This window comes from Nothoprocta perdicaria, unplaced genomic scaffold (genome assembly GCF_003342845.1).
Source record: "Nothoprocta perdicaria isolate Ctin4 unplaced genomic scaffold, notPer1 scaffold_18, whole genome shotgun sequence".
Classification (NCBI taxonomy): domain Eukaryota; kingdom Metazoa; phylum Chordata; class Aves; order Tinamiformes; family Tinamidae; genus Nothoprocta; species Nothoprocta perdicaria.
In genome coordinates this window covers 4895818-4923695 of record NW_020454982.1, presented here as the reverse complement: position 1 = coordinate 4923695, position 27878 = coordinate 4895818, and the positions used below count along the sequence as shown (strand labels likewise).

Genomic DNA, 27878 nt, shown 5'->3' with positions numbered 1-27878 from the left:
CCCTTTTTTTTTCCCCCTTTTTTTAACGGCATCCAATACGACGAGGCCAGAGGGCGGCTCCAGCCACCGCCTCTGAGCACAGCAGCTCCAGGCTGCAGCGAGCAGGGCGAAGGGCGGAGCTCTCTTTTATACGCCCTGCCCCTCGGCCGCCCTTACTAAAGATGGAGCCGCGGCGGGCGGCCGTTCCTGCCCCCGGAAGGCGGTGCCGGGGCGGTGGCCGTCGCGCGCTGGTGACGTGTGTGGGCGGGGCGGGCCGAGCGGAGCCGCGCCGCGCCGCGGGAGGCCGGGGATTCCCCGTGTTGTTGTCCTGCGGCCCGGCGCGATGGGAGCCCGGAGCGCGGGGCGGCGCGCGCGGCGCTGATGGCGGCTCGCAGGGCGGCCCGCGGCCCCGGGCCGGGGCTGGACGAGTTCACCGTGCCGGCGGAGAAGAGCCGCTTCCTGGAGGGATGCCGGGGCCGCATCGAGGGCTTGTTCGAGGTGCAGCTGGCCGTGCTGGGGGCGCAGGCGGACTGGGGGCCCGCTGGTCCGCCGCCCCCGGGCCCGTCGCCGCCCGCCGCCAGGATCTGGGTGCAGCTGGCGGGCGGCCGCAAGGCCGTGCGGAGCGCCAAGGTAGGCCCGGGGCTGGGGGGGGACATGGGGGGTAGCGAGCGGTGCCGCCCCGCGGGGAAGCGCCCTGCGGTGCGGCTGGAGGAAGGAGAAGGCGTGGAAAATACTGCTGTTTCGGGAGAAAACAGAAACTGTCCCGCCTGGGCAAATAGGTGTGTGCCGGGGAGCCTCGGGGCTGTTGGCGTGAGGGTAGAAAGGGGAGGGAATGACGCCAAGTGCAAAGTTCGCGACGGCCGTGGCGGTCACCGAAGGGCCCCGCCCGAGCAGGGGCCGTTAATGCCCGCGGGGCCCGGCCCGGCCCTGTAACGCACCCCCGACCCTTCCAAGCCCCTGCCTTGTCGACAGGCACTAACCGTGGCTCTCCCGTGGCCTTCCGGAGCCTGGTGACGGGATCCTTGCTCGCAGTTTAAGCACAGAAGTTGGTAGATTCGGAGTGTTTGACTAGGCTGCTTGCTGCAGCAGATCGACTGCATGTACTGTTGGAAAGAAAAAAATACCCTGAACTGAAAGGAAAAAAAAGGCACCATAGTCTCTAGTATTTTCTTGTGTTGTTGTTACACTGGTTGCTGTGAAGTAATTCACATAACTATTTTATTACATCTTTTATACAGCTAATACTTGTCAGGAGCTCAGCTGTAATAATGTAATTAATGTTACTCCTAGTGGACTTACAGTGGAACCATACGTGTCTAAATCCTGTGACAAAAATGGCATTTGGAGCACTATCTGTTCAGAAGGTGATGCTCAAAAAGTGATCCCTAATATCCATTTTCTGACCTAACAAGTTGTTTGGGGGACTTAATTCCCTCTTGAACTTGGCCCTCAATTTTCAAAAGCTTGATTCCTTACTTGGTCAATGCATGAGACTTCCCTGTGAGAAATGCTACAAACCTTAAGGTTATTGAATTTAACTGACTCTGAAATTTACAGTAAACCAATTTGCTTGTGGGCTTGGAAACTCTAGAAGTTGTTACAGGTATCATAAAAGGATATGCTTTCTGTGCAGACAACTGCAATACAATATTTTTTATCTCCCCCCCACCCCCCAAGTTAAAATCTGAAAAATGGCAAATCTGAATTTTTTATTCACTTGTTTTCCTAAAAGCATACAGAATATTTTTAGGAAAACATTTTTAAAGAAACCATGCTCTTCTCTTTTATATCTAGCAGAGTTATAAAAGTTTAACCAGTCAAAGTTGAGTTGTTTTAGTAGAGTTTTCCCACTGCATATATTGTATGTTTCACTTAAAACAATGCAGTTTCTTATCATATGGAATAACTGCACAACATAGTAACTTAATAGCAAGACTATTATGTTGTTTTATTATTATGTTAGCATTTGCATGCTAACAACAGTGTTTCTCTTGACTCCTCTGTTGACTTTGTCTCTCAGCAAAAAGATACCAATTTCTATATCTGCTTCCGAGACACTGTTGAGTCCTTACTGTTTTTTTCTGCCTACTTCTAATAATTGCCGCCTTCTGCCCTGAACTCAATTATGTAACCTAATAATTACAACAATATTAGCTAATTTGTAGTGGTGCTGCAGGAGGCAGTGACTGCATTGTGACAGAACAGTAGGGATTTGTCATTAAAATAGTATGTACATATGTGTATTTCCTTAATCTGAGCAGGATCTTACTGGCTCCTGTCCAATGTTAGCTATTGAGAGCTAGATACCAGTACTTCCTGGTAAAACATGTAGGTATCCTAAGAAGAGTGCATATAGCTGAAGGAGCCAAAGCAGCATTGTAAACTTGTACTGTATTTTCATCAGAATTCAGCTGCAGACCGAAAGTTCCTCCTACCTTAAGTCTTCTCACAACACCTAGCCCCTTTTTAGGGGAGAAAAGCAGTAAGCAAATACAAAGAGAAGCGAACTCTTAGCAAATAAAGAAGTTAAACATTTTAACATCATTTTTTGGGGAAATATCACAAAGATGCTATTCACAAAAAGTGAAAAAGTGAAAGTATTCCTTACGAACTTTTTTGAGATTTAGTAGTCAACTTTGCTTTCTGGGGTTGTTATAAATTCTCCTTTGAAATATTTATATGAAAAAAGAGGGAGAAAAGGCACAAGTTATACCAAAGCATACAGAAGGACTTGGTGAAAACAAAGCACTTTTTTTTTTCCTAGTAAAATAAATTTATAGTCTTTAATGGAAGATGGAGTCCCTCCTTTGTGTAGCTCTTGTGATAATTTCCAAAAGTAAAATGCATTTTTCACAGAAGCTCCAATTACAACCTTAATGTTGGGTAATTAGTAGCAATAGTAGCAAATAAAGTAGCAATGTTACTTTTCCCATTGGGGTATGGGATACAGCTTAGAAAACGATAATCATGAGATAGTAGTGGAGTTGTTGGAAAGGTTTTTTCTTCTAACTTTTTACCAACTGTGTCTACTGTTAAAAGCTATCCAAAAATATTTGAGTAAATTATTTATGAACAATAGTATGCTAAAGAAAGTCTTCTATGAAATCTATTCAAACATAACAGATGAATATATCTATTTGAAATTATCCAGTGTACTGGCAGTGTTTATTTTCTGATATTTGTTTTGCTAAGCTGGATTTATTTGCTAATATACTTGTCCATTGCTGACCTAAGCAAAACTATATATACACGTGTGTGTACATATATATAAACAAACAGGTTTTATATGTATGTATTAGCTTTTTATATATGGAGGTATTTTATTTCTTGTCTTTCTCTTCTTTTAGGAGTATATTAAGGGACTCTGTGAACCTGAACTAGAAGAAAAGGAGTACTACCCAAAGGACATGCACTGCATTTTTGTTGGTGCACAGAGCCTGTTTCTCAACTGTCTAATTCAGGATACCTGTGCTGACATAGCAGTGCTGGAAACAGGATTACTCAGTATTAAGGGAGGTGCTGAAGCTGTTGTCATGGCTCAAAGTCATATTCAGCAATTTGTGAAACTTTTTGAAAAGAATGAAAGCTTCATAAGTGACAAAGAACCAGAAGTTAAAAAGCAATTCAGACAATTTGTGGAAGCACATGCAGATAAATATACGATGGACTTACTGATCTTGCCTAGCTCGCTAAAAAGAGAACTTCTAACTCTCACACAAAGTGAATGTTATGAGGAGAGTGATATCATTGATCTTACAGGTTCTGAAAGCCCAACAGAGTTTTTACAGAATAAAGCCTCCAAAGTAATTGTTACAAACAGAGATGGAAGAGCAGGTGGTGAGGAAGCAAGAAACAATGCGGGAACACCTGTAACTGAGCTTACAAGGAAAATGGACTCTGTGTTTTCTGATACTTATGAAACAAGTTTTGTTCCCATAAATGTTGTGCCTCCATTAGAGGCTGTGGTTTCTAAAGAAAGACAGTCCTGTAAAAGACGATCTTCTGATGCTGAGGAAAGACTTCCTAAAAAGCAGTTCTCTTTAGAAAATGATCAACAAGTTAAATCTTCCTCACATTGTGATCCTTCCAACAAGGATACAGTTGTGGATCTACTTTCAGATAGCTGCAGTGAATCAGATAATCACAGTTTCGCTAATAAAGAAGGCAGTGATATCAGTGAGGAAATGGAATACAAGATTCTTGTAAACTTTTTCAGAACAATGGGCTATTCACAGAATATTGTAGAAAAAGTTATTGGTATTCTAGGACAATCTGTGGAACCATTAACACTGTTAGAAGAAATTGAAAAGGAAAATCTGAAATTTCAGAAAGAACACGAACAGTCATCTCAAAAACTTGCAGCTTTAAATCCTCCACTAGGAGGTAATAGAAATCATTCACAAACTCAAGAAGACAAAGAAATTTCTAGCAATAAAAATCTGCTTAAATCTGTTCATGCTTCAAAGGAGGTAAAAAATGAACACCACGAAACAAGAGCGCTACCAAATGTACAAGCTGATGCAGAAGGTAAAAGGCATATGCTTACATGCAAACCTACCTCCCCTTCCAGTAAAAAGTCAGATACATGTTGTGAACTAAGAGATACTTATTCCCCTGGTAAGAATCGCAGTTCAGAATTAAGTGATATAGAAGCTGATGGTGCTGTGACTTGCAGGACTATTCTGGCTGGTGTTCCAAAGGATGTTGATTTTGTAGCCAGAGGGAGCTCAGATGTGCAACATATGCCAGCTAAGACTAAAACTGCAATTCAGCAGAAATTTGCGGAGCCTACGACTGTACAGAACAGTCATCCTGTTCTTGATGACCAGTTAGGACAATGCAGCTCTTCTCAGGTGAGACCTCTTGAACAGCGCCCTTCCCAGACTTCAAAATTTGAAAATACTCCTCCAGATCCTGTATTGTCTTCACAAATAAAAGCTTCACATACTGATAATGAGATAGTGGGACCATACAGATGTCACGTTGATCCTTCAGTTACTGGGGTTCAAAGATTTATGGATTCTCTGAAAAAACCATATCGACTGGAGTTGAAAAATGATCCTGGGAAACCGTATTTAAAACATATCATCATTGATGGAAGCAATGTTGCAATTTCGTAAGTATCACTTTTTTCAACTATTTCTCTTTATAAAATTTCAGTAAACTTTCACGTTAGATTGGCAAGAGAAGATTCCCATCATGTCTATAACACTAACTTTTTGCTAACTAGCTTTCTGGTGAACAACAGTTGATATTCTCAGCAAGGTTTTTCACATACTGGTAATGACTGCATTTGTGAGATATAGTTAAGCTTCGATAACTGGAAATGGCATAAAATTCGTAATATACATTTTAATTTCTAACATACAAGAATTTTGATATAGGTTTTGTTCCCTAGCTTGTATAAGTTAGAGTTCTTTGCTAAGATACCATGCATAAATGCAAACTAAGGAAATATAAAAATTACTTTTGCAGATGCTGTATACATGACATTTCTGCTAGGATAATGCTCAGGCCCTGTGTTTTATGGGTGGATGAGGAGTTTTGTCTTTTGTTTTTATCAAATGTAGACATGCAGTTAAAATATATCACCCCTTCCAAAAAATACTTGCAGTATTGGAAACTCAGTGTATCTATCAAATATTATTTGCTTTTGCTTGCCTGGAGTCATCCTGATGTTAGTCTTGTAAAAACCTTCTTGAATTAATGTCTCTTTGCTAGCCAAGAAATTGCTTCAGTTTTTCTTCATACTATGTAATTTGGGCAAGCAAACATGTCTAAAGTTTTGTCACTGCTTGCTTTGGGACTTTTTTGTAGTTTTGGAATATGAAAGTGTAAGTAATGACATTCTTTTCCTTAATAAGGAAGTAATAGCTTTTAAAGAACAAGTTGGCTGCCCTGCTGCTGCACTGGTCAATGTAAAACTGAACAAAAGTAAATATACTATGGGAACTTGCTATTTTATATATTTAATACATATTTTTTTCTGCCTAACGTCTTCTCAGATAGAATTCAGAAGTACATTAAAGAAACTTTCACAAAGTAGAAGTAATAGAACTGTTAATACTCATTTCATGAACCTGTGGAATAAATGTCAACTTCCCTCTAAATATAATCATAAGCTGATGATTTCTTTTTTGATATCTTGGTATTTTCAGATACCTTCCACAGATTCAAATGGACACCTTGACATTTCTAGACATACAGTGCACAGGATTATTTCTGAAAGTGTTCTAAATTGTGTTCTAAATTACTTTAACATTAAAAATGTCTTTGGCATTGTGTGTCTTATTGGGAGGCTTCATTTGTGTTTGCATACATTCTTCCTAGAACATTGTTTTTCACTGTTAGAACAAAATAAACTTTTATCAAAGACTATTAACTTGAATGCAATTTGAAGAGCAAAGATCTAATAGAATTCACGGAATCACATGTACAGAAAGTTTCTGTAACATCATGAAATAGTCAAAAGTAAATCAGGAAAACTTAATACCTTTATAAGAGTATAGGAAGGAATGTAGGAAGACATTTAACTTTTTCTACCTTTCAACTTTTTCAAGTGATCAGTGACAGAAGGAGGTGGTAATCATTCTTATAAATTGATTTCCATAGGTTAAAAGTTGTGTCGCATAGTAGGGCTATATTTGGAACTATCATAACTTGATGCTCGTAATTCTAATCTATAGTCAATAGATGTCTAAAAACAATTCATTATCAGCCTCTTTTCAAGGAAAACAGTTCTTCTGGTGGCTGAAACGTAGTTCTAACCACAAAACTCGAAGTGGACTAGGCTATATACACCGTTTCACTTTGGTAAGGCTTTTGAGATAAGTGACACTTCTATTCTTCCCCTGCTGCCTCCAGTCATGGTCTAAGGAAATTCTTCTCCTGTCGAGGAATTGCAATAGCTGTTGAATACTTTTGGAAACGTGGCCACAGAAACATTACAGTGTTTGTTCCACAGTGGAGAACAAGACGTGATCCCTCCATCACAGGTGAGACAATTTTCTTTTTATTGCTATCATAATTTGCTTTAATGAACCAGGTTATAACTAATTGGATACTTCTGGGAATAGAATATAGAACAAATACTTGATAAAACTAAAGCATGAGAGTTCTGGCTGCTCAGTGTGCATCTCTTCATTCAACATGCAGCTTGGGAGACTCTCCAGAATGCCTTACAAGCTGGTTGACATGCCATAGGTGGAGACCATTTATTTTTACTATAGGAATTTGATTTCTGATTTCTACTTCTTCCATTTTTATAGTATTAGTAGATCTCCAAGCATCCTCATAGAATACAGAGGCATGTCTAAGGACATTCCTATAGATAAAGAGAGAAATAGTGCACCTTTTCTGCTAATTGTATCTCAGACTAATAGTCAAATTTCTAAATACTTTAGAAAGTTTTTGTTTATAAACAGTTTATAAACAGTTTGTTTATATAACAGTTGTTTCTTTTTTAACAGAGCAGCATTTTTTAACACAGCTGCAGGATGTTGGGATACTGTCATTAACCCCTGCAAGGATGGTTTTGGGAGCAAGAATTGCTGCCCATGATGACAGGTATGGAACAAATGTAGCACTACAGTCTTTATAAATATATGACTAATGGTTGCATATATAATAGTGTTATCCAGTTCTTAAGAACTATGCATTCAACTATGTCAGAGCTTTACATCTGCTCCATCTAGAAATCTGTTTCTTATGGTAGTAAAATATGTAATTTTGTAACAATTTGTACATAAAGTTTTCAGAAATTTATGGAAAATAGCAAGCTTTTTGTAGCAATTTTAACAAAATTTAGTTAAGTTTTATCATGTGTCTTTATTAGAAAATTCATTTCTTTCTCATGTTTTATGCTTTCCTGATCATAGTTTTAATCTCTGAATGTTCTCTCTTGAATGTTAGTATAAATCAGCTACTGATAGTTACTATTTTGTCCTGTTTTTTAATATTGTTATGGCACCTGGACAGGTATTTGGATCTATTTGTAATGTTTAGAGTACGAAATTTCCAAGCTATTTTGAGCAACAGAGCTCAACTTCAGAACTTAGAGATCATCTTTCGGCAAACAAGGTAGACGTAAGCTTTAGGTTTGAGAGAGAGGAAAGTCTCCTAGTGACTACACAACTATTACGTAATTCTCCTAGTCTAAAGATGCAGAGCATGTTAGCAAGTTCCTTCCACAGGCAGTTTTCCTAGCTTTGCATGGATGAACAGTTTGCAGCTTTGGAAGTGCATTTGGCAGCTAGCAGCAGTTCACTGGATTTCAGTTTCTGCCTTCTAATAACCATTCCTAGTTTTTTTAATTATAAAATAAAGCCCTCGCATCGTGGGTACACCTGTTCTTGTTAGTTTGCACAGTTGTGTACTTGTTCACAAAGCTTGATGTGCAAAAGATGAAGTGCATTACACTTTGAATATCTTTCCTGTTAAAATACAATGCCTCAGATCTGTTAATATGCAATAATACAGCACAAAAAAGTATACAGAAGGCAACAAAGTAGGAGTTTTATTCCACGCTACCTCTATGGCTGTAATATTCTCTATACAAACAGCTTTCATAAAACATGCCTCAGGGGTGCAGTTGGTACAGTTGAGATTACCTTGGAAATCAGTGTTGCATTAACCCACTTGCACTTAGGATCAGGAGTGTATATGCCTCCTTAAAAAAATATATATATATACACACACACACCCACACACACACCTTCAGTCTCTACTGAAGTAACCTCCATGCAGTGCTTCAACTTACCTTAAGACAGAAACGGTGTTTTTAATAAATCGATACTTACCATTTGTCTTAATTTTTTAACCAAAGATAGTAGCATTACTCATGTTGACAAGTGTTGATATACCAAGCAAGTAACATGTGCAATATTCTTGTAGAAGAGTAGGTTAATATTAAGCTAAAGAAGCTTGTGGAAATAAACTTGATTTAAATGTCTGAAATACTGTATTGTTCTGTAGATACTTGACAAATACTTCTGCTTCTTTCATCTTTTTAACCTTTCATAATGACTCTGCTGCACTAAAACTAATGTTATCTAAAATATTACTGTTTAGTTTTATATGGTAGGTATAAATCAAATCATTCTTTGATAATGAAAATACTTGTTTTCAAATTTTCATGTAAATACGTTAAATGCTGGAGATTTTCTGTTTTTTAGATCTTTGGACAATTTTGAGCAAGGCAGGCTATTTTAACTGTCTTTGAAATGAATGTTACAGATTTTTATTACATCTTGCTGATAGAACAGGAGGTGTTATTGTGACTAATGATAACTTCAGAGAATTTGTGACAGAATCGCTTGCCTGGAGAGGAATTATTCAGAAAAGGTAACTGCTTGGTTTCTAAGAAAGTTTATAGGATGCCTGTCTGTACAGTTATAGGCACTATAATTGGGGAGGTGGGCGAAAAAATACATAAAGGCAGTCTGTCATGGGACTCTCATAGAGGCAAAAAAAGACTTTGAGTTCCATCACCTTAATTCATAGCCTTATAATTATGCCTTGAATAGGATAATATCTGTAGGTACTGTGTCCATTTTGGCAGACTTTATTGGTTTACATACCTCTTCAAGGAGATATAGTTAGGAGACATCCAGGTCCACTGCTAACGTTTCTGAATCACTCTTTCCTGTAGCACAACAAATAGACATAGCTAAATAAAACAATGAACATGTATAACACGTGCCTGCAGCTTGCAATTGCAAGCCTACCGTGCAATTTTTCAGTGTCTTTTTAGGTGTAGATGAGTTGACTTAATATTCCAGAATCGACACCTGGATTCTGTTACCCAGAGTTTCCAGGATGGTTTCTCATGTGCAGACTGTTTCTCTTTTTTTTCCAGTTAAACCAGACCTTCTCACTGTGAATTTCACCTACTGTTCATCTCCTTGGTCTGATTTTTTCTACTAATCCCCGAGTCCCCTAGGTTTCATCTGAGGGTCTATCTGCATTGCAGTGATTATGGACTGTATAGTTTTATTTGAAATAGTTGAAAACTCTCTTGAGTTCTCAATGTAGTTGAATAACATGGAACTTACGTTGTTTTCCTACATAGGTATTTACCTTATTTTCTGAGTGAGTTTTACCCAAGCTGGTTTCTGTGCTTCTACTTAGTGCGTCATTCAGAGTCTGTGGTTTTCAAGACCTCATGTTAACATGTATTATCAGTTTTACTTGTGGGGAAATTCCACTGTACCAAATCCTCTCCTCACAGAAAATTTTGCTTAAACATTTTTTTTAGGTGCACGTTTTCCACTGTCCCAAAATGATTCCAAGAAAAACACTCCTGTGTCTCATCAATAAACATCATGTCCATGCCCACTAGTCATCTTGATTTCTGGTAATGCATGCATTTTAGCTAGCTATTTGAATGTCCTGGCAAGGAAGGAGAGTTTAAGCTACCAGGAGATATTCTCTAATCATCTAGAAAATTTCACCCTGGTCTCAAAAATAATAATAATGCCGTCACCCCTACATTTTCTGTCAAAACTAGGTGTTCTGTGGTGTAATGGCAACAGTTCGCATAATCACCCATTACATTGTTTTGGCAGCAAATGTTTGCAACTAAAATGGGAGTTCACTAATTAGTACTAGCAGTCACTGAAGTCTGTATGAAGCTTCTGCTCTAGGTAATTTATGCTGAGGAGGTGAATGGTGAGAAATAATAGGAATATTGGAGAAAAAAAAAAAAACTCTCTTACAGGTTGCTACAGTATACTTTTGCTGGGGACATATTTATGGTTCCTGATGATCCTTTGGGAAGAAATGGACCTAGATTAGATGACTTCCTTCGCAGTGAAGGCTCTTCTAGGTATAAGCACCATTTTCACTTTTTCTTTTAGAGAACAATTATTTTAGATGTGAAATGAACTGTTTTCATGTTTTGCTGAAAAGCACTTCCTTTAGAGCTACACAGTAAAGGTATTAGGCAAGAATGTGCTTTACTAGGATGTTGTAGCTTAACATAAATGTTTTTTCCTGTTGCATCAGTCTGTCAAGAAACTGCTTGTGACGCTTGCATCTAATCAAGATCTCTATCAAATCTAAGAAAAGTAAGATAAATGCCTCAGTGATGTTCTATGAGATTTGATTGTGGTGGCTTTCTCACAAAGGTGGTCTAAACAGTGTGTTAATATTGCACAAACCTATCAGGAGTTGGATATGTGGTAGTCTGGGATCCTGCAGATCAGAATGATGCTAAGTATCCTGGTTAATCATTTATTATCCAGAGTGGCTCAAGAGGTGCACTACAAAAGAAGGATTCTAAGTTCATATCCTGAGTCACAGGAGAGGTGTTTCACTCTACAATGTATCTTGAGGGTACTGCACTGTGTTATTAGTAATACCTCTTAAAATTCATTTTATTATTAGATATATTTGTATCTTTCTAATCTTAAAAATTTATAGATATATAGATTTTATTCCTGAGACCATTCTATTTTTAAACGTATATATTCAAAGTAAGAACTTACTGTGCATTACCTGCCAAAACTTGAGAATAGATTTATTCTTTTGCATGAAATAAGCTCTTTGCACTGCTTTCACTAGCTTGGGAGTTAAATGTTAATGGTAATGAGGGGTACAGACAGCTTTTTAAACAAGTGTTGAAATAATAAAAATCAGTTATACAAAAGACAAACCTATGCATTTAAAGATTAATAGAAAGTATAAGCATTAAGCTAATCTGTTGGAAATTACTGAAGAAAGATGTATATACCAGCTATCTTAGGATGATTGGAAATAGCCATATAATGTCAGCATGGAAAAAGCAAATGCAGTTCTACAACTGCAACAGGAAAAGTTAAGGAAATATTCAAGTTCTAATATAAAGCTCTTATGAGATATCTTTTGGAACATTATATTTTGGTCAGCTATGGTCAAAAAATTCATTAAAAAGGAGCATGTCCTGAGAAATGGAGGTGATGAGTATGGAAAAGGAGAGCACTTTTCTTTTGAGAAGTCCAGAAGAATTTGGCTTCCTAACTGTATGTTGTTTGTTTGTTTTGGAGAGAAGGTAAATTTTATGTAGTTTGCTGCATGAGGTTCAGTTCATATTTATGTTCATCAGAAGTAGAAGCAGTCCTATTTTGTAGTACTAGCAGTTCCAAGTGACAAGTTTTTAAACTATTTGAAATGAAATCATAATATTTAAGCAATCCTGACATTGCAGAATTGCCCTTACTAAGGATATCAAATGCGATAGATTATGGCCTTGATCCTGGATTTATGACTGAGAGCTGTCAAACATGCCTGAGCAAAAGTAGATGAAAAGTGATTCTGTACAGCAGGCAAAGCCTCTTCTAGACTGTCTGTATTTTTACATATTCTGAGTCACTGTCCATGTGTTCAGTGTATTTTTAATCTATTTATCTCTGTAGTACTTAAGTTGATAATTCTGTAAAATAAGCCTTTGAATATTTTTACTGTATTCTGCCAAGTAAATGTCACAATATTTTAAAAGCACATTGGAATTTGTCCTAGATAATGTTAATTAGATAGTCCTAGATAATGTTATTAGTCACTTCAAATTCAAATCAAAAATGGTTATACCTGCTATTTCACTTTGGAATCAAATGACTGAGTATTTAATCAATAATTAGATGAGCAGCAGTAAAGTGTGGGAGTTACTCTTCTTTTCTGCGATTGTACAGCGATAGTAACATCTTCATTTCCTTATTTAATCAAAGATTTTCATTTTGTTCCATAGAGACTTACTGTCATCACAGAAGGCTTTACAGAGCCGTGGACAATATTCTGAGAAATCTTTCTTCGTGCCAGTCCCCAAACAAACTAGTAGCAATCGACAGCCTAAAATCCAAATACATGGAGATCATTCACCAACCTGGCTTCCACTAGAACCAAACGTACAGCCTTGTCTAACAATTCCACCACAGAGATCTGCCTCAGAAACAATACAGCTAAGAGAAGCTCTTATAAAAATATTTCCTGATTATGAGCAAAAACAGAAGATTGATCAAATACTAGCTGAACATCCATTCATGAGAGATCTTAATGCACTGTCTGCCATGGTGCTTGACTGAGTATTTTGCAAGGTGTTTTTATATCACGACTGATCTATCTAACTTTGAATGTCAATGTGAAGAAAAATATTGCTGTTATGTTACTTTGTGAATATTCAGAACCTAATTTTATTTGTATAAACAAAGATATTTTTGTGTATGTTTCTATTGCTAATAGATGCCAATTTTTTGGTAAATTAAAAACTGCTGCTACTACAGATTTGTATTAATATTTTCTATGAAAAAAATCTTCCAGTTCACTTAAATTGAACTTACTAGAGCTCGAAAATACTGTTAATCTCTTCAAAATAGTGTTAGCACTTCTTAACTCTTCTCCTCAAAGGGGAAAATTGTATCAGAAGATGGAAAAATTACCTTCAGACATTTTCCAGATCTGCGCATAACAGTTTTGCATGTAGAGCATACATTTTCTTAGAAAACCCATATTCTAATAGTACCTCCTTCAATATATGGTCACGAATCATACCTTCATGGAAGTACAACAAATCCCTTTATCATTTTCAGATATGAATACTACTGTGTTACATGTCAGCCTGCTTTCATTAGGCTTGCTCTGTGGATTTTGGAAGCAATCTATTTTCTAGAGTTCTGTGAACTGCAATTCGGAGATGACTACATGGGAGTAGTGCATGTTTGGTGTGTTGTTGAAGTGCTGTCACAAGGTGGCATTGTGCATCTGCTAGTTTGTCGCGGTCAGGAAGGAGGTTTCTGACTTAGATTCAGAAGTGCTTGTTCTTACGCAAAGAAAAGTTAAGTTCAAGACAGATAACAGCACTTTAAAGAGCACTGTTATGTCTAACTTACCAACTTCATATTAAAATGCTAAATTATACTGCAATACATAATTGCTTGATTACACTCAAGAGTGAGCTGCTTAAAAATGCATACTAGGTACAGTAAAATTGCTATGGTTGCTGTGCAGTCTACAACTTCTTAAACATGGGTAGTTGTTGTATGGTAACTAATATGCATCTGCAGTTTACTTGTAATTCCCTATACTGTGAACAGTATACCAAAGGTTCTCTGGATTAATCAGTTTGGGATCAGCAAAAAATTAATAATTACAGCAGTGTACTCTTGTTCTCAATTATACAGAATGTTGGGCAACTCATATCAGATATTTCAGACACATTATCTGGTCCTGTGCTAGCAAGAGGAGGATACAATTAGTGAGGTAGTTTTGCAAAGAAGTGTTTTGTTATTGTTTTTAATGATCTGATAGTGAGCCTGAAGTTAGAGTGCCTATTGGTGCTCAGCTGATTCCATGCAGTTTCTCCATAATGTGGATACAGTGTGCACCACAACTTGGGGGTATTTGGGCTTTTTTTCCCCTTACTTGTATGTCCCTGGCACCTTTTCTATAGTACTTGGAAAATACTTGTATATATTTCCTAGTGGTAACTTATATGTAGAGATAAAAATACAAAAAAGTTTTAAAAATACTATGATTTGTGGGTAAATTGTTGTTCACTATAAAAATAAAATATAAACATAGGAAAAGTTTTAGTAGTCTTTCCCTAGACCTTTTTACCTGCTGCTATCTCAGGACAGAACAGAGCAAAAACAAGCATTTTCCACTTACTGTCACATGGGAGCATTGTCCAGATCCAGGGAAAAGCTTATTGGGGACAGAGAGGACAGTCTCATCTGGTATATGACAAGCACATTTTGTACTTTGACCTGTGGAAAAAAAAGATGAAACGATTAATGGTAACAAAATCAATGGAAATCATTTTTTGCTTGCTGCAGAGAGTGAACCTGCACTGGGACAATCTGTAGGGCAGATACTAGCACATAATTACCTGCCTATATTCCTATCCCTTTTTATAGGAAAACATGGAAAAAATGGACTTGGATGTGAGAAATTACAGAATTGCCAAGGGGAATATTAATCATTAAGTTTGTTTCTTTTGTTTTTTTCATTTTTTACCTACCAAAATGTTCCACACAGGTGATGAGCATTCCCATCTCTCAAGAGATGCAGAGGCCCAAGAACCAATGTGCCTAAGACTCCTGGACACAGCAGACAGGGAGGACAGCTGAGCCCTGGGCACCCTTGCCCTGTGGTGGGTAGGGGTCCTTGACAGCTCCACTTCCCTGGGGCAGGTGCCCGGGCAGAGGCAATGGCCTCTCTCCGTGAGGTGCTATGGTGGCCATCTTGTTTCACCTCAGGTGAGCTGTGGTGCCAGAGGGAAATGGGCACCACGAGGCAGGATGGTGCCAGTGGTGATGAAGGCTGTGGATCGTATGAAGACAGCTGAGGGCAGCCATGCAACATGCATGTATTTTTGGTAAGTTCAACGCCCCCTGCTCTGTTGGTGCTGCTGGGGCTGGCAGGGTGCGTTACCCTCGCCGTTTAAGAGAGCTGCAGGCAGTGCGTGATGCTGCAGCAGCGGGTGGGGGGGGGCGGGGAGGGGTGCTTGTGCGCCGAAGTAGCTGCCAAAGGATAGAGTCAGCTATTTTTCCTACTTTGGCTCTATTTTCAAAATAAAAATGTGTAATTTCTGTAGCTATCTGTAGAAAAGGAGCTGGGATTCAATCTTTTTACCCCAGGCTATCCAGTGAGATCCTCTGCTCTCATAAATCAGCTTGCTGCAACTGAAGCTAAATGTTAAATGTGATCTTCTTGTTTCAAAATAAACGTTCAGACTTGGAATGAGGAATAGATGAACCCCTTCAAAATCATATAATTGCTTAATCCAGTGTGCAACTACATTTCTTGAAGAAATAGTCACATGAAATCCATGCATGTCTGCTTTCAATAATGTGGTTCCTGGCTTCCCTTTTGTTCTTCTTGGTTGCCACTTCCTTTGTCTATTGGAAGCAGTGTTTTGAATGAAAATAGCAGTGGCCATCTGCTAGGAGGAAGAGTGGTGGAAAAGTTACTCCTTTTAGGGTTTTACTGGCTGCCCAGCTCCCTGACAGTCTTTTAACTCTAATTTTTGAAGTAAGGATGCTTAGAAGATATTTGTGATAAATTCAACACATCAACGTCAAAAGGATATTTTTATCTAAGTTTTAGAACAAGAGCTACATAATGTAAGAAATTCAGGTTGTAAATAAACAAAGCTATAAATGATTACCACTATTCGGCACTAATACTACCATTTTTCTTTTCAGTTTCCATGCCTTATTAGGGCAGTTTGTTTCTGGAAAAACTTTTCTAAACTACTTGTTGCAATAGCAGAAAAAAATGCCTGTTCCCTGAAAGTGCCTCCCCATGACAGAACGGGTTTCCTCCTGCTTCAGGCGCTGGCAGTCTGCATTTGACATGGGAGCCTCTCCTGCTGCAGCATTTTTTGTAGCTACATCTAGTGATATTTTTAGGGCATGATTTGTGGCCTTTATGGTTTGTCTTATTGGGAAGCTTACAGCTTCCTGGAACAGTTCATGTATATGAAATGTAGGTTTTGTAAATGTTATTTAAATAATAATTACATTACAAATCCAAATATCCGCTAATCTGCTAGGGGCTGTGTGATTTACTATAAAATATAGTGGAGGATTCTGTACAAAGCTAGGTGTAATTCTATCATTATGCCTTTTAAAATAGTTAATTCAAAGGAAGTATTTCTGAAAAGGAAGCTGTTTCAGGATACATTGGTTCTGCTTTTCAGACTCCACTGGAGTACATTTTTAACAGTTGCAAGAATGTTATATGTAGTGTTTTAAGAAAACTTTTTTTTTAATCAAAAATGAGAAACTATATTCTAATGACATTAGGTTTCTGACCTAAAATATACCACTTAAAGTCTTATTATCATTTGTCAGTAAGTACAGGAATCACTGTCATTCAAATCCAAATCAAGCTATAATCCATCTAGTTTTTAAATGAACACACAATATTGAATATATTGAGTGTTAGTATTATTATTTTTAAGTGAAAAAAATGAGCATAATATTATTCAGAGACTATTACTAAAACCAATGGCTGGCTTTGTCTCTTTCAAGTTTGTCTCTTTCAAAGATCAACAGCAACAAGAATAGGAATATCTAAAAAGCAAAGCATGAAAGTCTGCAGATCTTTTCTTAGAGGAGGAGGAAATATGCTGTGATTAATAAATACTTTTGCACAGGTCTTTGCCGTACAGGGCTGCGAGTTAAAAAGAGCACATCAGTGTCCTGATCTCATAGTGGCAAAACACCAAGAATATGGATAATGACATTCCTGAAATTCTAAAGTGAGGAAAGGGCCTCAAGTTAGTAATATTTGACTTTCTTTGGGAACAAATTAACAATGTGGAAAACAAATAAATGTTTTCTACCAAATATTCTTTAAAGTTAGGAAATAAAACTTGTTGAATTTTAACCTTTTAGTCTACTTTTTCTTCTCTGACACACATAGAGGAAAACCTAGCGGCTACTGTCACCTAACATAAAGAGAAATTCTTAGGGCTGAATGCAACCTGATCTGAAACATTTAACATCAGCAGGAACTCAATTTCACAGGGCTTTAACTCATTTTCCTTCCATAGCGTTGAGACAGAAACTGACTTGTGAATAAATAACTAAGCAAGCAGCACTGAAAATTAAATGATATAGAACAATATGTGAAATGCGCAGAGTTTACAATTCAGTGTGTGCACATACTTGTTTTGTTTAAAACAATTCAGTCCATAAAAGATGACTAAAAATTATTTAGGGTTCCTATTGATGTGTGGTATGTATTTCAGTGCTTTAAAATGTTACCAATGTTACTTGCTAGAGATTCACTTCAGCTCTCTTTGCTACTGGAGGAGTACTGGGTGCTGGATTCTCAGTTGTCACAGCTGGCATATTGGTTTAAACTGCCAAAGGTCAGAGCCCTCAGTTCTTCCTTGTCAACAAAAAAGCTGAGAAGATAGAGATATAGAAGCTAGATGGTTAGGCTTTGTTTTATAGCATCCATCAAAGTTCAGCTTTATATAACTGAAATCAAATTAAGCTTTCCAGTAGTACAGCAGCTATGAGTCTTCCAAATTATGATGGATTGAAATAATTCATGCAATAGCCCAGAATATCCTGTCTATCCCATCTGGTTGGTTTAGTCTCAGAGCCTTTTAATGGCGTTACTCAAACATCCCTGGTAGGAGGTGAGTGTAGTTGCTACTTGAGCAATTTGGTAGGGAAGGTTATGATTCTTCTTAATACAGTATTTATATACAAATAATAAAACAGCTTAAATGAGTTTATAATGTTCCTGTAAAGATTTCATGACCCTTTATTTCTCCTAAAACTGATGGGCTCTGACTTGATTTTAGTTTGTATCATAACTCACTAACAGTGAGTGATATATTGTAAAAAGGATGGCATGTAGAAGGTTGGCATAGGAGTATGTCTGAATTTTTGTGTACCTCAGTGCATAAGCCTATGGGGAAAGGGAGAAGGAGAGGCACAGAGTTAGCAGAGGGCTGTGCCAGTGGCACGACTGATTTGTCCCTCTGCTCTAAACACGTTGGAAATCTCTGCACAATTTTGTTGTGCACATTTCTGAAGAAAAAACGCTACAAATCAATTAGTAGAAATGGCAATTATCAGATAGTGCACTTAAGTAAGATCAAATGTTAGGAAATGTACAATTTTAAGGCAGTTAAACTTGTGTCCTACATTGGTATATGACAATGAATAAATATATTATTCAATAGAAAATGAAAATGTAAACCATCATATCCTGGCGTGGTGAGGGTGGGGAATTACAGACAGAACGAAGCTAACAATATATAACAACAACAGTTACATCGATGCGACAGGCAGCAGCATTGCACTTTGCTTACATGGGATCTTCTGATAATGGAAACAGTACACAAAGTAGTTGCTTAAAATACTCTGAAAACCCATTCCAGTTTTATAGAGTTTGTATTCTTCCACTTTGTGATCACAGGGTATGAAATTATGTAGTTAGAGAAACTGTCGTGATGAAGGACGTTCATGCTAAATAACATGCTTGTGTCCCAAAATGCAGACTTACCAGAAAATATTCATACCATAGATAGCAAATATTAAGAGATATGTGTTGTTTTTTTCAGTTTTTTTTCAACTAATTTTGTGTCCAAATATGAAAGATAACATCTGTCTCGCCTCATGGATAATGGTAGAAAATGAATAGGATAAATAATGTTAACCAAATAAATGCAATCCAGAATTTCTGAATGTGAGTTGTATGACAAAATATCCTCCAATATTGCAGAATAGAAGATCAAAATAGAAGGACAATTGAAAATATATTGACTCAATTTAAGCTTTCTTAAAGCACTGTATTCTTTTAAATGGTCTGTGTCACTGAAATATATTGTATAGTTATTATGTTAAGTAGATATTGGCTTTAGAGTGTTTGAAGGCCTAAATCAGGGCTTGTCATTATGCAGCTCATCCTGGGCAAGATTCATAGTCCCTTGCACTTGCAAAAAAGACAAAGCTGCTTTCAAGACAACAACAACAACCAAAAGAAAAGCAGGAAAGATTTCACTGTCTCCTCTTAACACAGTTGTGGGGAAGGGGATATGATACAGGCTGTGACAGGTTGCAGTCTTGCATGTCTTCCCTCCTGAACTAGTTGTCCCCTGAAGCTTTCTCCCCAACATTGAAGATTGCTGTGATAAAGCAGAAGGACTCCTGAAGCAAGGTAGTGCCTTGAGCAAGTAATTTAGCTCACAGGTGAACAGGGTATGTACTGGAATGAGTGGTAATTGGTTCTGTGGAAACACCTAACAGATCCAGCTGAATTAAGTTCTACTACTATACCAGGTGATCTGCAGTTTCACAGTAAAAGATGGGCCATGGCTCTAAGGTTACACTCAATGGAAGATCTGAAGAACTGGGATGAGATGCAGATACATGAAGAGTTTGATGGCTGTTATTCACCTAAGGTTTGTTTTTTTTCCTTTGATTTTTTAGTGACCTAGTAGTTTAGTTTGTTGTTCTGTTAATCTTCATAACAGTAAACATTTTGGAGTAAGCTTCCAATGTTTTGTACTTGATTCTGACATTATTGATAGCTGATTTTAAAAAAAGAAAAGAAATATGTGCTTGGAAAAATCTATAAGCAGCTCTTGATTTCTAAGGACAAAATTTTATTGAGATGTTCTGCTATGCTTATGCCAGCCTCTTTTCAAGTTGGCTTTAATCATTTGGTTGCTACTAGTTAAATAGCAAGATAATATTGTAATGAAATAAAATATATTTGTAGTTCTCTGTCTTATTTATAAATAAGCAACTAGGTGTTTGGATAGACCAATTATTCAGTTAGTTTAATTTCCCCATGAAGGAATTAATGTATTTCAGAGAAAAATGGTTTAGAAACAACTCGAGAAAAGCTTGCTGTGGTGCTTCTCTGTGCCTCTGGGGCTTAGATATCTTTGGAAATTTGGGCTAGTATAGTTTTCTCGATTGATAAAGATTGATACAACCTCTGTGTCGATCAGCCCTGATATAAATAGAAACACTTGAATGAACTTCTGTCTGTCTGCGTTTGTCCCAAGGACTTAAGCAGACTGCCTTCGAGGAGCCTGGCAGTCACTCCCCTAGGAGAATCTGGAGCTGTAACCTACAATGATAACTTACCTGTTAACAGTAAGTCTTAGGCAAAAATCTGTATAAAAGTCGTATGGATCAAAATGTTAATGGAATGATAGTTATTCTTGGAATATAAAAAAAGATCTTCTCCCACAGTCTCTTAAGCGTTATTACTAAGGAGTGTGTATCATTATTTTCAATGACAGAGGGGAAAAAGTAAAGTGCAAGAAAGTCAAAGGTTATGTAGAAATAGATCCGCTTAGGCACTTCTGAGAAAAAAAAAAAAGTAGTTTGAGTCAGTAATAATAGAAACAAATGTTTTTGAGAAAATTCAGAAAGGAATATTTGCATCAATATATGTACTTAGCTGTTGCCTATAAATTTAAGATTACTTTTTCTAAGTAATGGTTATGTTCTGTGTGTTTTCTTTTCCTGTTGTCATTTAGGTGTTAATAATTGTAAGAAGAAATATTATATCTATTTGAAGAAAAGAAACAAGTTGAAATTAATATTCTTATTCCCTCTCTTCTGTTTTTCAGTATGTGTGATACTTTTCTAGCTCTCACTTGTTTTAATTAAAATTTTCCATTTGTTTAAATACTTTTCTGGACAACACAAACACAAATATCTTCTTGCTTTTATGTGATTCTGTTGTAATGAATAGTGCTCCTGGAGCTTCAGCTTTTTCGTTTTTCTTTTTAACAGAGCAGCTGTTGTTCCAAAAGGTACTCAAGAGGTTTAAAAGGCTTTGAGGTCCAAGGATAAAGATAGAGAGAGCTTCTCTCCCCCCCACCTCCAAAGTGTCTAGGTACATAAATATCTCAAAGCCTACAGTGCCTAGAGAACTTGGAAAAGTGTGATCTTAACACCTATGCACTCGAATCTTTGAAAATCACTTTTTTTTTTTCTCTCTCCTCATTCATATAATATCACCGAGAGGTGACTACTTTGGAAAAGATCAGATGTGGATTTGCAGGGGGAGGTAACTGTGCTTTAGCTCCCATTCTGACAGCACCATCTGGAGCAGTACATGCTGTCACCCAGGAATGCACAAGTGCAGCCACATGGCTGTGCAACACGTCCATGTAAATCAGGGCTGCCTTGCCCCTAAATGCTGCTGCAGGTCATCACATGATACCCTGTGCTCAGAGCACAAAAATAGGACTGATCTCATAGCAGTGAAGCAGTGGACTTGCTGAACTTATGGGAATGTATTTCCAAGACTTGCTTTCATGAAAAGGAAAGGGATATAAGAAGAGAGACTCATAGCTGGAAGCATAAACCTGAAGCAGATAGTTCCTGTGCAGCTGCCACGGTACAACAGTCTGAATCTCAAAATATGTGAGGAATGCTACACTGGCTCACTGCAGTTGGTGGTGGTGAGGAGGGGGCTAGATTGCTTCTAAGGTTCATCTTGTGTTTGGTCTTCCTTATATGTTCATTTGTCTGCAAGATATTCCGCAGTGCAGTCAGTTTTTGTCTAAATTTTGCACGGGATGGTACTTCTCCAAAGCAGAAAGTGCATTTCCAGTATGAAGTTTGCCATTAAGCCGTTCCAAATGCCTTTACCCCATTGAATGTGTGATGCTTTAATTCTAGGCTGACATGAAATCAGTGCCTCTTGCCCTGAAAGTGTTTCTTGACAAATTCCCAGTCTGTCTCATGGGCTTTTGTTTTGTTGGTATTTTCCAGGCCCCTAGTTCATCCTCTACCAGGAACCCTTGTGACTGCTGTTTAACACAGCAGTAAGCATAAAGTTTACTTTAAACCTTTACTCTTCAGCTACCTTTTTTTAGAAAAATAAGTTGTTGTGATTTTTAAAATACAGCAAGCAACAGAAGGCTGCCATAAAAGCGTACTAGCAGTCATGGTGCTCCTGTGTGACTGACACTGCCATTAATCTGCCTGTACTGGCAGTTATAAGGTAAGCTGCTTACAAGTGTTTGTCTCCTTAGGTATTCCCTTGTGTTAAACTAGTGATAAGGAGATGACGGTCCATTTAACTGTAAAGGCTTTTACCAGCTGCCTCTGTATTTATTAGCACAGTTCCTATTGCACAAAAATAATTTATAGTATAGTGGCATTAATATCTGATTACAGAAGTGTTTTGTGATATTTTATGTCTTGTGAGTTGTTTAATATGAAGCAACCATGCAGAAATACTTGGATGTGTAAAGTTAGTGAGCCAGTTAATTAAGCTGCAAGAGCCACTGCACTTGCAAATGGAATATTGAACATAGCAATTCAGTCATGAGGGAAAATAAATACTGTGGCTCAAAATGAAAGAAAGAAGTCTGTGGGGGTATCTTTCTATATTTTAAGAACTGGGAAAAATATGCAGATTCTTTTCATTTACATCTGGGTTTAAATTGGAAGTGCATATTGGGAGGTGGGAAGAAGTTAATGTTTTAACTCATTTAATAAACCACATCTTTTTAGTATGTCTACCCATTTTAGTGCACCTAGCAAAAACAAAAAAGTAAAAATTCTCAGCTGTCTCTTCCTCTCCGATGGAAAGTCTCGTATTTCATAAACATGTTTTTTGTGTGTGTGTGTTTGATTTTTTGTGAGGCACATGGATTTTTATCTATTCTTGAGAGCCATTGTGTGGTATTCCCATGGTCTGCAAAGGTGCCTTGAGTGGGTCTTGAGTTCACGCAAACTGGGTTAATCTGTGACTTTCACAAAGGGCATATGGTCTTTGAAAGAGCATATGGTCTGGGAAAAGGCATTTATCAGAGCACTGCAGAACCTTCCCAGATGGTTTATCTATAGGGTAAATTTGGGAGTTCACTTGGGAAGGCTGCATGCCTGCCTGGGGGATCAGTGTAAGGTTTCATTATGTGAGTCAGGATGCTCAGCTCACATTGTCATCTATTCACTGGAACTGTTTTCTCTTAAAAATAGGTCAGAAATTAAGGAGAGGAGAGAAGAGGGGGGAAAAAAATCCTAGGCCAGAAAGCAATTTCTGGAAAAGATCCATATGGCAGTGAAATTACTATTTTGGAAGCTTATAGCTTTCTGAGTTTCATTAACAATGTCTAATAAATACTCTAAAAATTGACTTTAATGACATAGATCAGCAGCCAAATCCTGCACTTGTTTAAAAGTTGTAAAAGCTAGTCCTGGTGACTGATCTATTTTTTTTTTCTTCCCCTCCTCTTCAGTATTCACAGTACTGAACTGCTTCATGTTTGTGATGATTCTGCATGGTGGTTTTCCTTAGCACCAATTTTAGTCATTAAGTAACATTAAGTAAGCATTACATTCTTGAGGTGAGGCACAATTGTGGAAATATATAATTTTTTTTAAGCAGTAGGAGAGAGGAAAAGATTGGAAAATATTTTAAATCAGATAATACAAGTGGGGAAGCTCTCTTTTATTGTGTAGTCGCATTTTTCATTTCATCTAAAATTTATCTTGGAAATTATAATAGAGATACGTTTTTTATTTATTTCTTTTGAGGAAGAATGATTTCCAGCACTTTGTTTCATTTACCCTCCTTAGCGAGACAAAGAGAAAGGGAATGAATGACAGGTCATCAAGGAAACTAAGAAGGTCATGACTCCTCTGTGGCAAAATGATATTGAAATAGAGCTGAAGAATGGTAGGGGAAACAGAAGAATACATGTTTGGCTCCAGCACTGAATTCTGATGTTTTGAAGCAATTATCCTATGATCCGTTCTTGAAAAAATGACATAATATTTCTTAAAAATGGGACTAAAATTTCAATGTCTTTGAAGTAGGTTTGGGAGGAAGAGGGGTGGTGTTGTGTTTAAGTTTCTCCCAACTCTTCTCTCTTTCCTCTCCTTGACCACTTTTAGGTGCAAGATCATGGCAGCAAGTGATGTCTGTAGTTTCTAATCCAAAGACTTGGTTTAATCACAATATGCCATAGAACTGTACCAGGATTTCAGAAGTGAGGCAATCCCATATTTGCAAGGCACACATATGTCCCCAGTATAAAGAAATATTGCACTGAGATAAGGTGCAGCTATATTACTAAAATAATAATCCTGGCATACTTCTTCAATAATAGCTACTTGAATGAAAATGGAAGCTATTTTTAATAGGTCATTATTTATAGCTAGTAGTTTTATGACTTTATAACCTATTGGGATAAACTGGCTGTACAGAGCCTGGTACACAAAGGCAAGTGAACCAAACTGTTTATGTGATGCCAATTATTAGGATTGTCTGACATTTCCTCTAAAATTTTGTTATAAGTTTTAACTTTAGTAAACATTTTATTCTTTTGTGCTAATATTTTACATTTTGGCTGTCTAAATCAGTTTATTTCTGAAAAATTCAGGCAAAATGTTTGAAGATTTGTTAAGAAGGACGTTAGATGGAAAGAAAAGCCCCAAATATTAATTACATAGATTAGTTAATGATGTGATTTTTGCTTTAGGAATGTATGTTTTACTATCTCGGGGGGAATTCACTTTCTTTTTGACAAGTCACAAGGCTGTGTGCAGTTGAGTCCTGACAGAGCTGTGGGATAGAGTCCAGCACTAATTTCTGTGCCTGTGCAATGCAAGGGAGTAGCCGAAGAAGCTCTCTGAAATTTCAGGATAGCATCAGGTCTTTGTGATCAAGAATGTGGTTGCACAAATGGTTCCTGAAACACTTAAGGGAAGCTTCTTTCGGAGTAAAACTTGCATTGAAAAGCATGGAATGTTTCCCTCCATAGGTATTTAAAACTCATTTACTGGTAGCATCATCTTTGCATATTGGCTTTAGATGCATGTTAATTATGTACACATGATGATTAGAATGCAAATACAATAATTACCTGTTACATGTTTTATGGAAGGAAATTCAACTAAAACATTTCAACTTGATTTGACATTTTCAGGACAGTCATGGCATGTAAAACAGGGAGATTAGGTACTCAGAAAATCTGAGCATCAATGTAAAAGCTTCAACATTCCATTCCTTCAGAAGCAGTAAATCCTGCCAATGAAAACTAGCTAGATACCTAAGTAGAACAAATCAACAGGAAATAGCCCATGAAAAGTTTCCACCAGAAAGCCTTTTTAATTATTTTTTTTCAATAGAGTGAGTATAAATATCTCAGAATATATGCTCATTTAAGGTAAATCTGGGGAGGATGAGACGTTAATGGTAACACAACTAGCAAATAATATGGGACTGATCAATATTCCATGTATTACCGTTTCACTTTTAACTCTCATTTTTCCAGACATTCTTTGCCTGCCTGGTATGCTCTGTTTGCTAATTAACTCCATCTGCTAAATGACTGCTCTGGCAGTCTAATAATACAAAGAGTTGTTTTAATAAAACCTTGTGCCTGCAAGTGCTACTGTTGGTTGCACAAGTGAAGATGAGACAAATTTACTTTGCAAAGTATCCACATTCTGCTAGTAATGTCAATCTTAATATTGTTTTTCACATGTGTTACAGAAAACAATATGCTATGCATTTCCCAATGCAAAATATTAGGTTTAACAAAATAATAATTTAGCTGTGCTAAACTTTGCAATATTTTTCTTAGTGAATTGTGTTTAAACGTGAAATAGAGATGTGCTGTTCCATTTATTAGAATTTCAGTATAGGAGACTTGCCGAGCAGGCTTTTGGAGTATACTTTGACATTCTTAAAAAATACAGGGAAGAAAGGAAAACATGAGTGGGCACACCTCCCTGAGTAGGGGAGGGCAAAGAAGATTTTAATTTGCTGATCTCTGTTCAGTCAAATGTGCATTACTCATTTTTGTAGTGTTTACAGTGACTTTTAGGATGCTACAGAAAAAAAGTATGGCCTAGACATTCTTTCATGGGGATTTTGACATCTCAAAGCAAAGCTGTTTAAGTAATCGTCGAGAAATGTGGGTAAAGCAGCATGTTAAAGCAGCAAAGTGACTCCTGTATGTCCACTGTAACATCAGGCTCTTAGTGAAATAGATTTTGAAGGGGAAAGGTTATCTGTGCAGAGTTGGCTTGCATGTAGTGTCCATTAATGATATTTGATACCACTTGTCTAGCTCACGCCTTGGATATCCTATGGACCAATGTGCTGGTTAATATACCACGTAATTTCAGTCTCTGCAGTTGTCTGTGCAGTTTATAATAAAATAAAGGGTATGTTGAGCACAGCCAGGATAACTGAATGTATTTTAAAGGTAGCTGGGACAAGTTGCATGACTGTGTGTGTTGTGAACTGGAGGGAAGCAAGGGGAGGTGTGGACTGGCCATTTCATCACTTTCAATTTTGTAAATCATATTTAAGGAATGTTAGAAACTGGGAGCTTAAAAGGCCTTTCCTCAAGTGTTTCCTGTTAGTGCACATATCTTTAATTGTTGGGCTCTAATACAAACTGCAAAGTTCATTTCCTTTCTACAGCTGTTTGCTTTTCTAATCTTTAAAAATCCTGGGCAAGACTTATTAGTATTATAATATAGAGGCAGATGTGACACCAGCGTAAGAATGGTGAGTACATTTTCCTGTCGGGAGACTATATGTTCAGCTGCTTTCTTCAGTCCTTGGTGGTGATGTTATTACTTTGCTGTAACTTGTTTTTTGTAAAATTTACGAAGAAAATATAACACAATCAGATATTAGTTATTCTCAATAAAAGCACTTCAGAGTTTTTCAGGTCTTTAAATTCTGCTCAAGTGCTCCGCAGAAAAAAAGTTACAGGCATCTATTTTATGAAAAATACAGAAACTTTCCAGGAGACAATGTTTGCAAACTGCTGCTATAGGTACAGTATTATGTAAATTTGCATGTTGCTATACAAAAATTCTTTGCTCTAACAAATAATCAACTATATCTAAATAGCCAGTTCCAGTATGACCCAGTATTTGCCATGCTTAACTCTAGACTATTTCCTCAGTAAAATCTCCATCATTTGAGGGAGGTGGAATGGAAAAGAGAGGAGGAAGGAGCAGAGAGTGTGCTCATAAATAACAAGACTTACCAGCCCTTCAGGGGTTTTGGGCTATGGAAAATATCATCCCTTGACCACATTTGTCCAGTGAACTATCTATACTCAGGTGGACTCGGATCTTTCCCTTTTGTTTATGTCCTTTTTTCCTAATGAAAGAGAAATAATGCAGTGTTTAAGTTAATCACAGAATCTAGTAAAGATAAGAGCAGTAAGTATGCAGAAGGCCTGTTTAATCAGGCTAAGACTACTAGGGAAGAGGAAGAATAACATTCATAATCACCTGGTGCTCAGCAGCGGTATACTTGGGAAATGAAAGTTGTGCTGTTATTCCCAGCTGTAAATCTTTGTAACCTCTTACAAGTACCAAGTTGTCAAAAAGAGTTTGGGAAGACTGGTAACAGTAGTGTACACTGCAATATTTAGCATCTATAAAGGAAAA

General features: G+C 37.4%; 1 protein-coding gene and 1 long non-coding RNA gene across 5 annotated transcripts; one reads left to right on the top strand and one right to left on the bottom strand.

Moving 5' to 3' along the window:
* Positions 1–345: 345 nt before the first annotated feature.
* Positions 346–13179, top strand: N4BP1 (NEDD4 binding protein 1). 3 transcript variants are annotated; one of them, XM_026036526.1, is made up of 7 exons: positions 346–609; positions 3327–5095; positions 6844–6974; positions 7449–7545; positions 9214–9321; positions 10697–10804; positions 12701–13179. In XM_026036526.1, exons 1-7 carry the CDS (start codon positions 361–363, stop codon positions 13032–13034), a joined length of 2796 nt encoding a protein of 931 aa, XP_025892311.1. In that variant the 5' UTR covers positions 346–360; the 3' UTR covers positions 13035–13179. The 3 variants fall into 3 exon arrangements, with proteins under 3 accessions (XP_025892311.1, XP_025892310.1, XP_025892312.1); XM_026036525.1 differs by lacking the exon at positions 346–609 and adding an exon at positions 1310–1343; XM_026036527.1 differs by lacking the exons at positions 346–609; positions 12701–13179 and adding exons at positions 1310–1343; positions 10984–11016.
* LOC112945008 lies at positions 12773–27580 on the bottom strand. Of its 2 annotated transcripts, XR_003248911.1 has the most exons (4): positions 27470–27580; positions 17724–17866; positions 14617–14714; positions 12773–12801 (listed from the first exon to the last, which is right to left on the bottom strand). It is a non-coding gene; the product is annotated as an uncharacterized LOC112945008 (long non-coding RNA). The 2 variants fall into 2 exon arrangements; XR_003248910.1 differs by lacking the exon at positions 17724–17866.
* Positions 27581–27878: the final 298 nt, after the last annotated feature.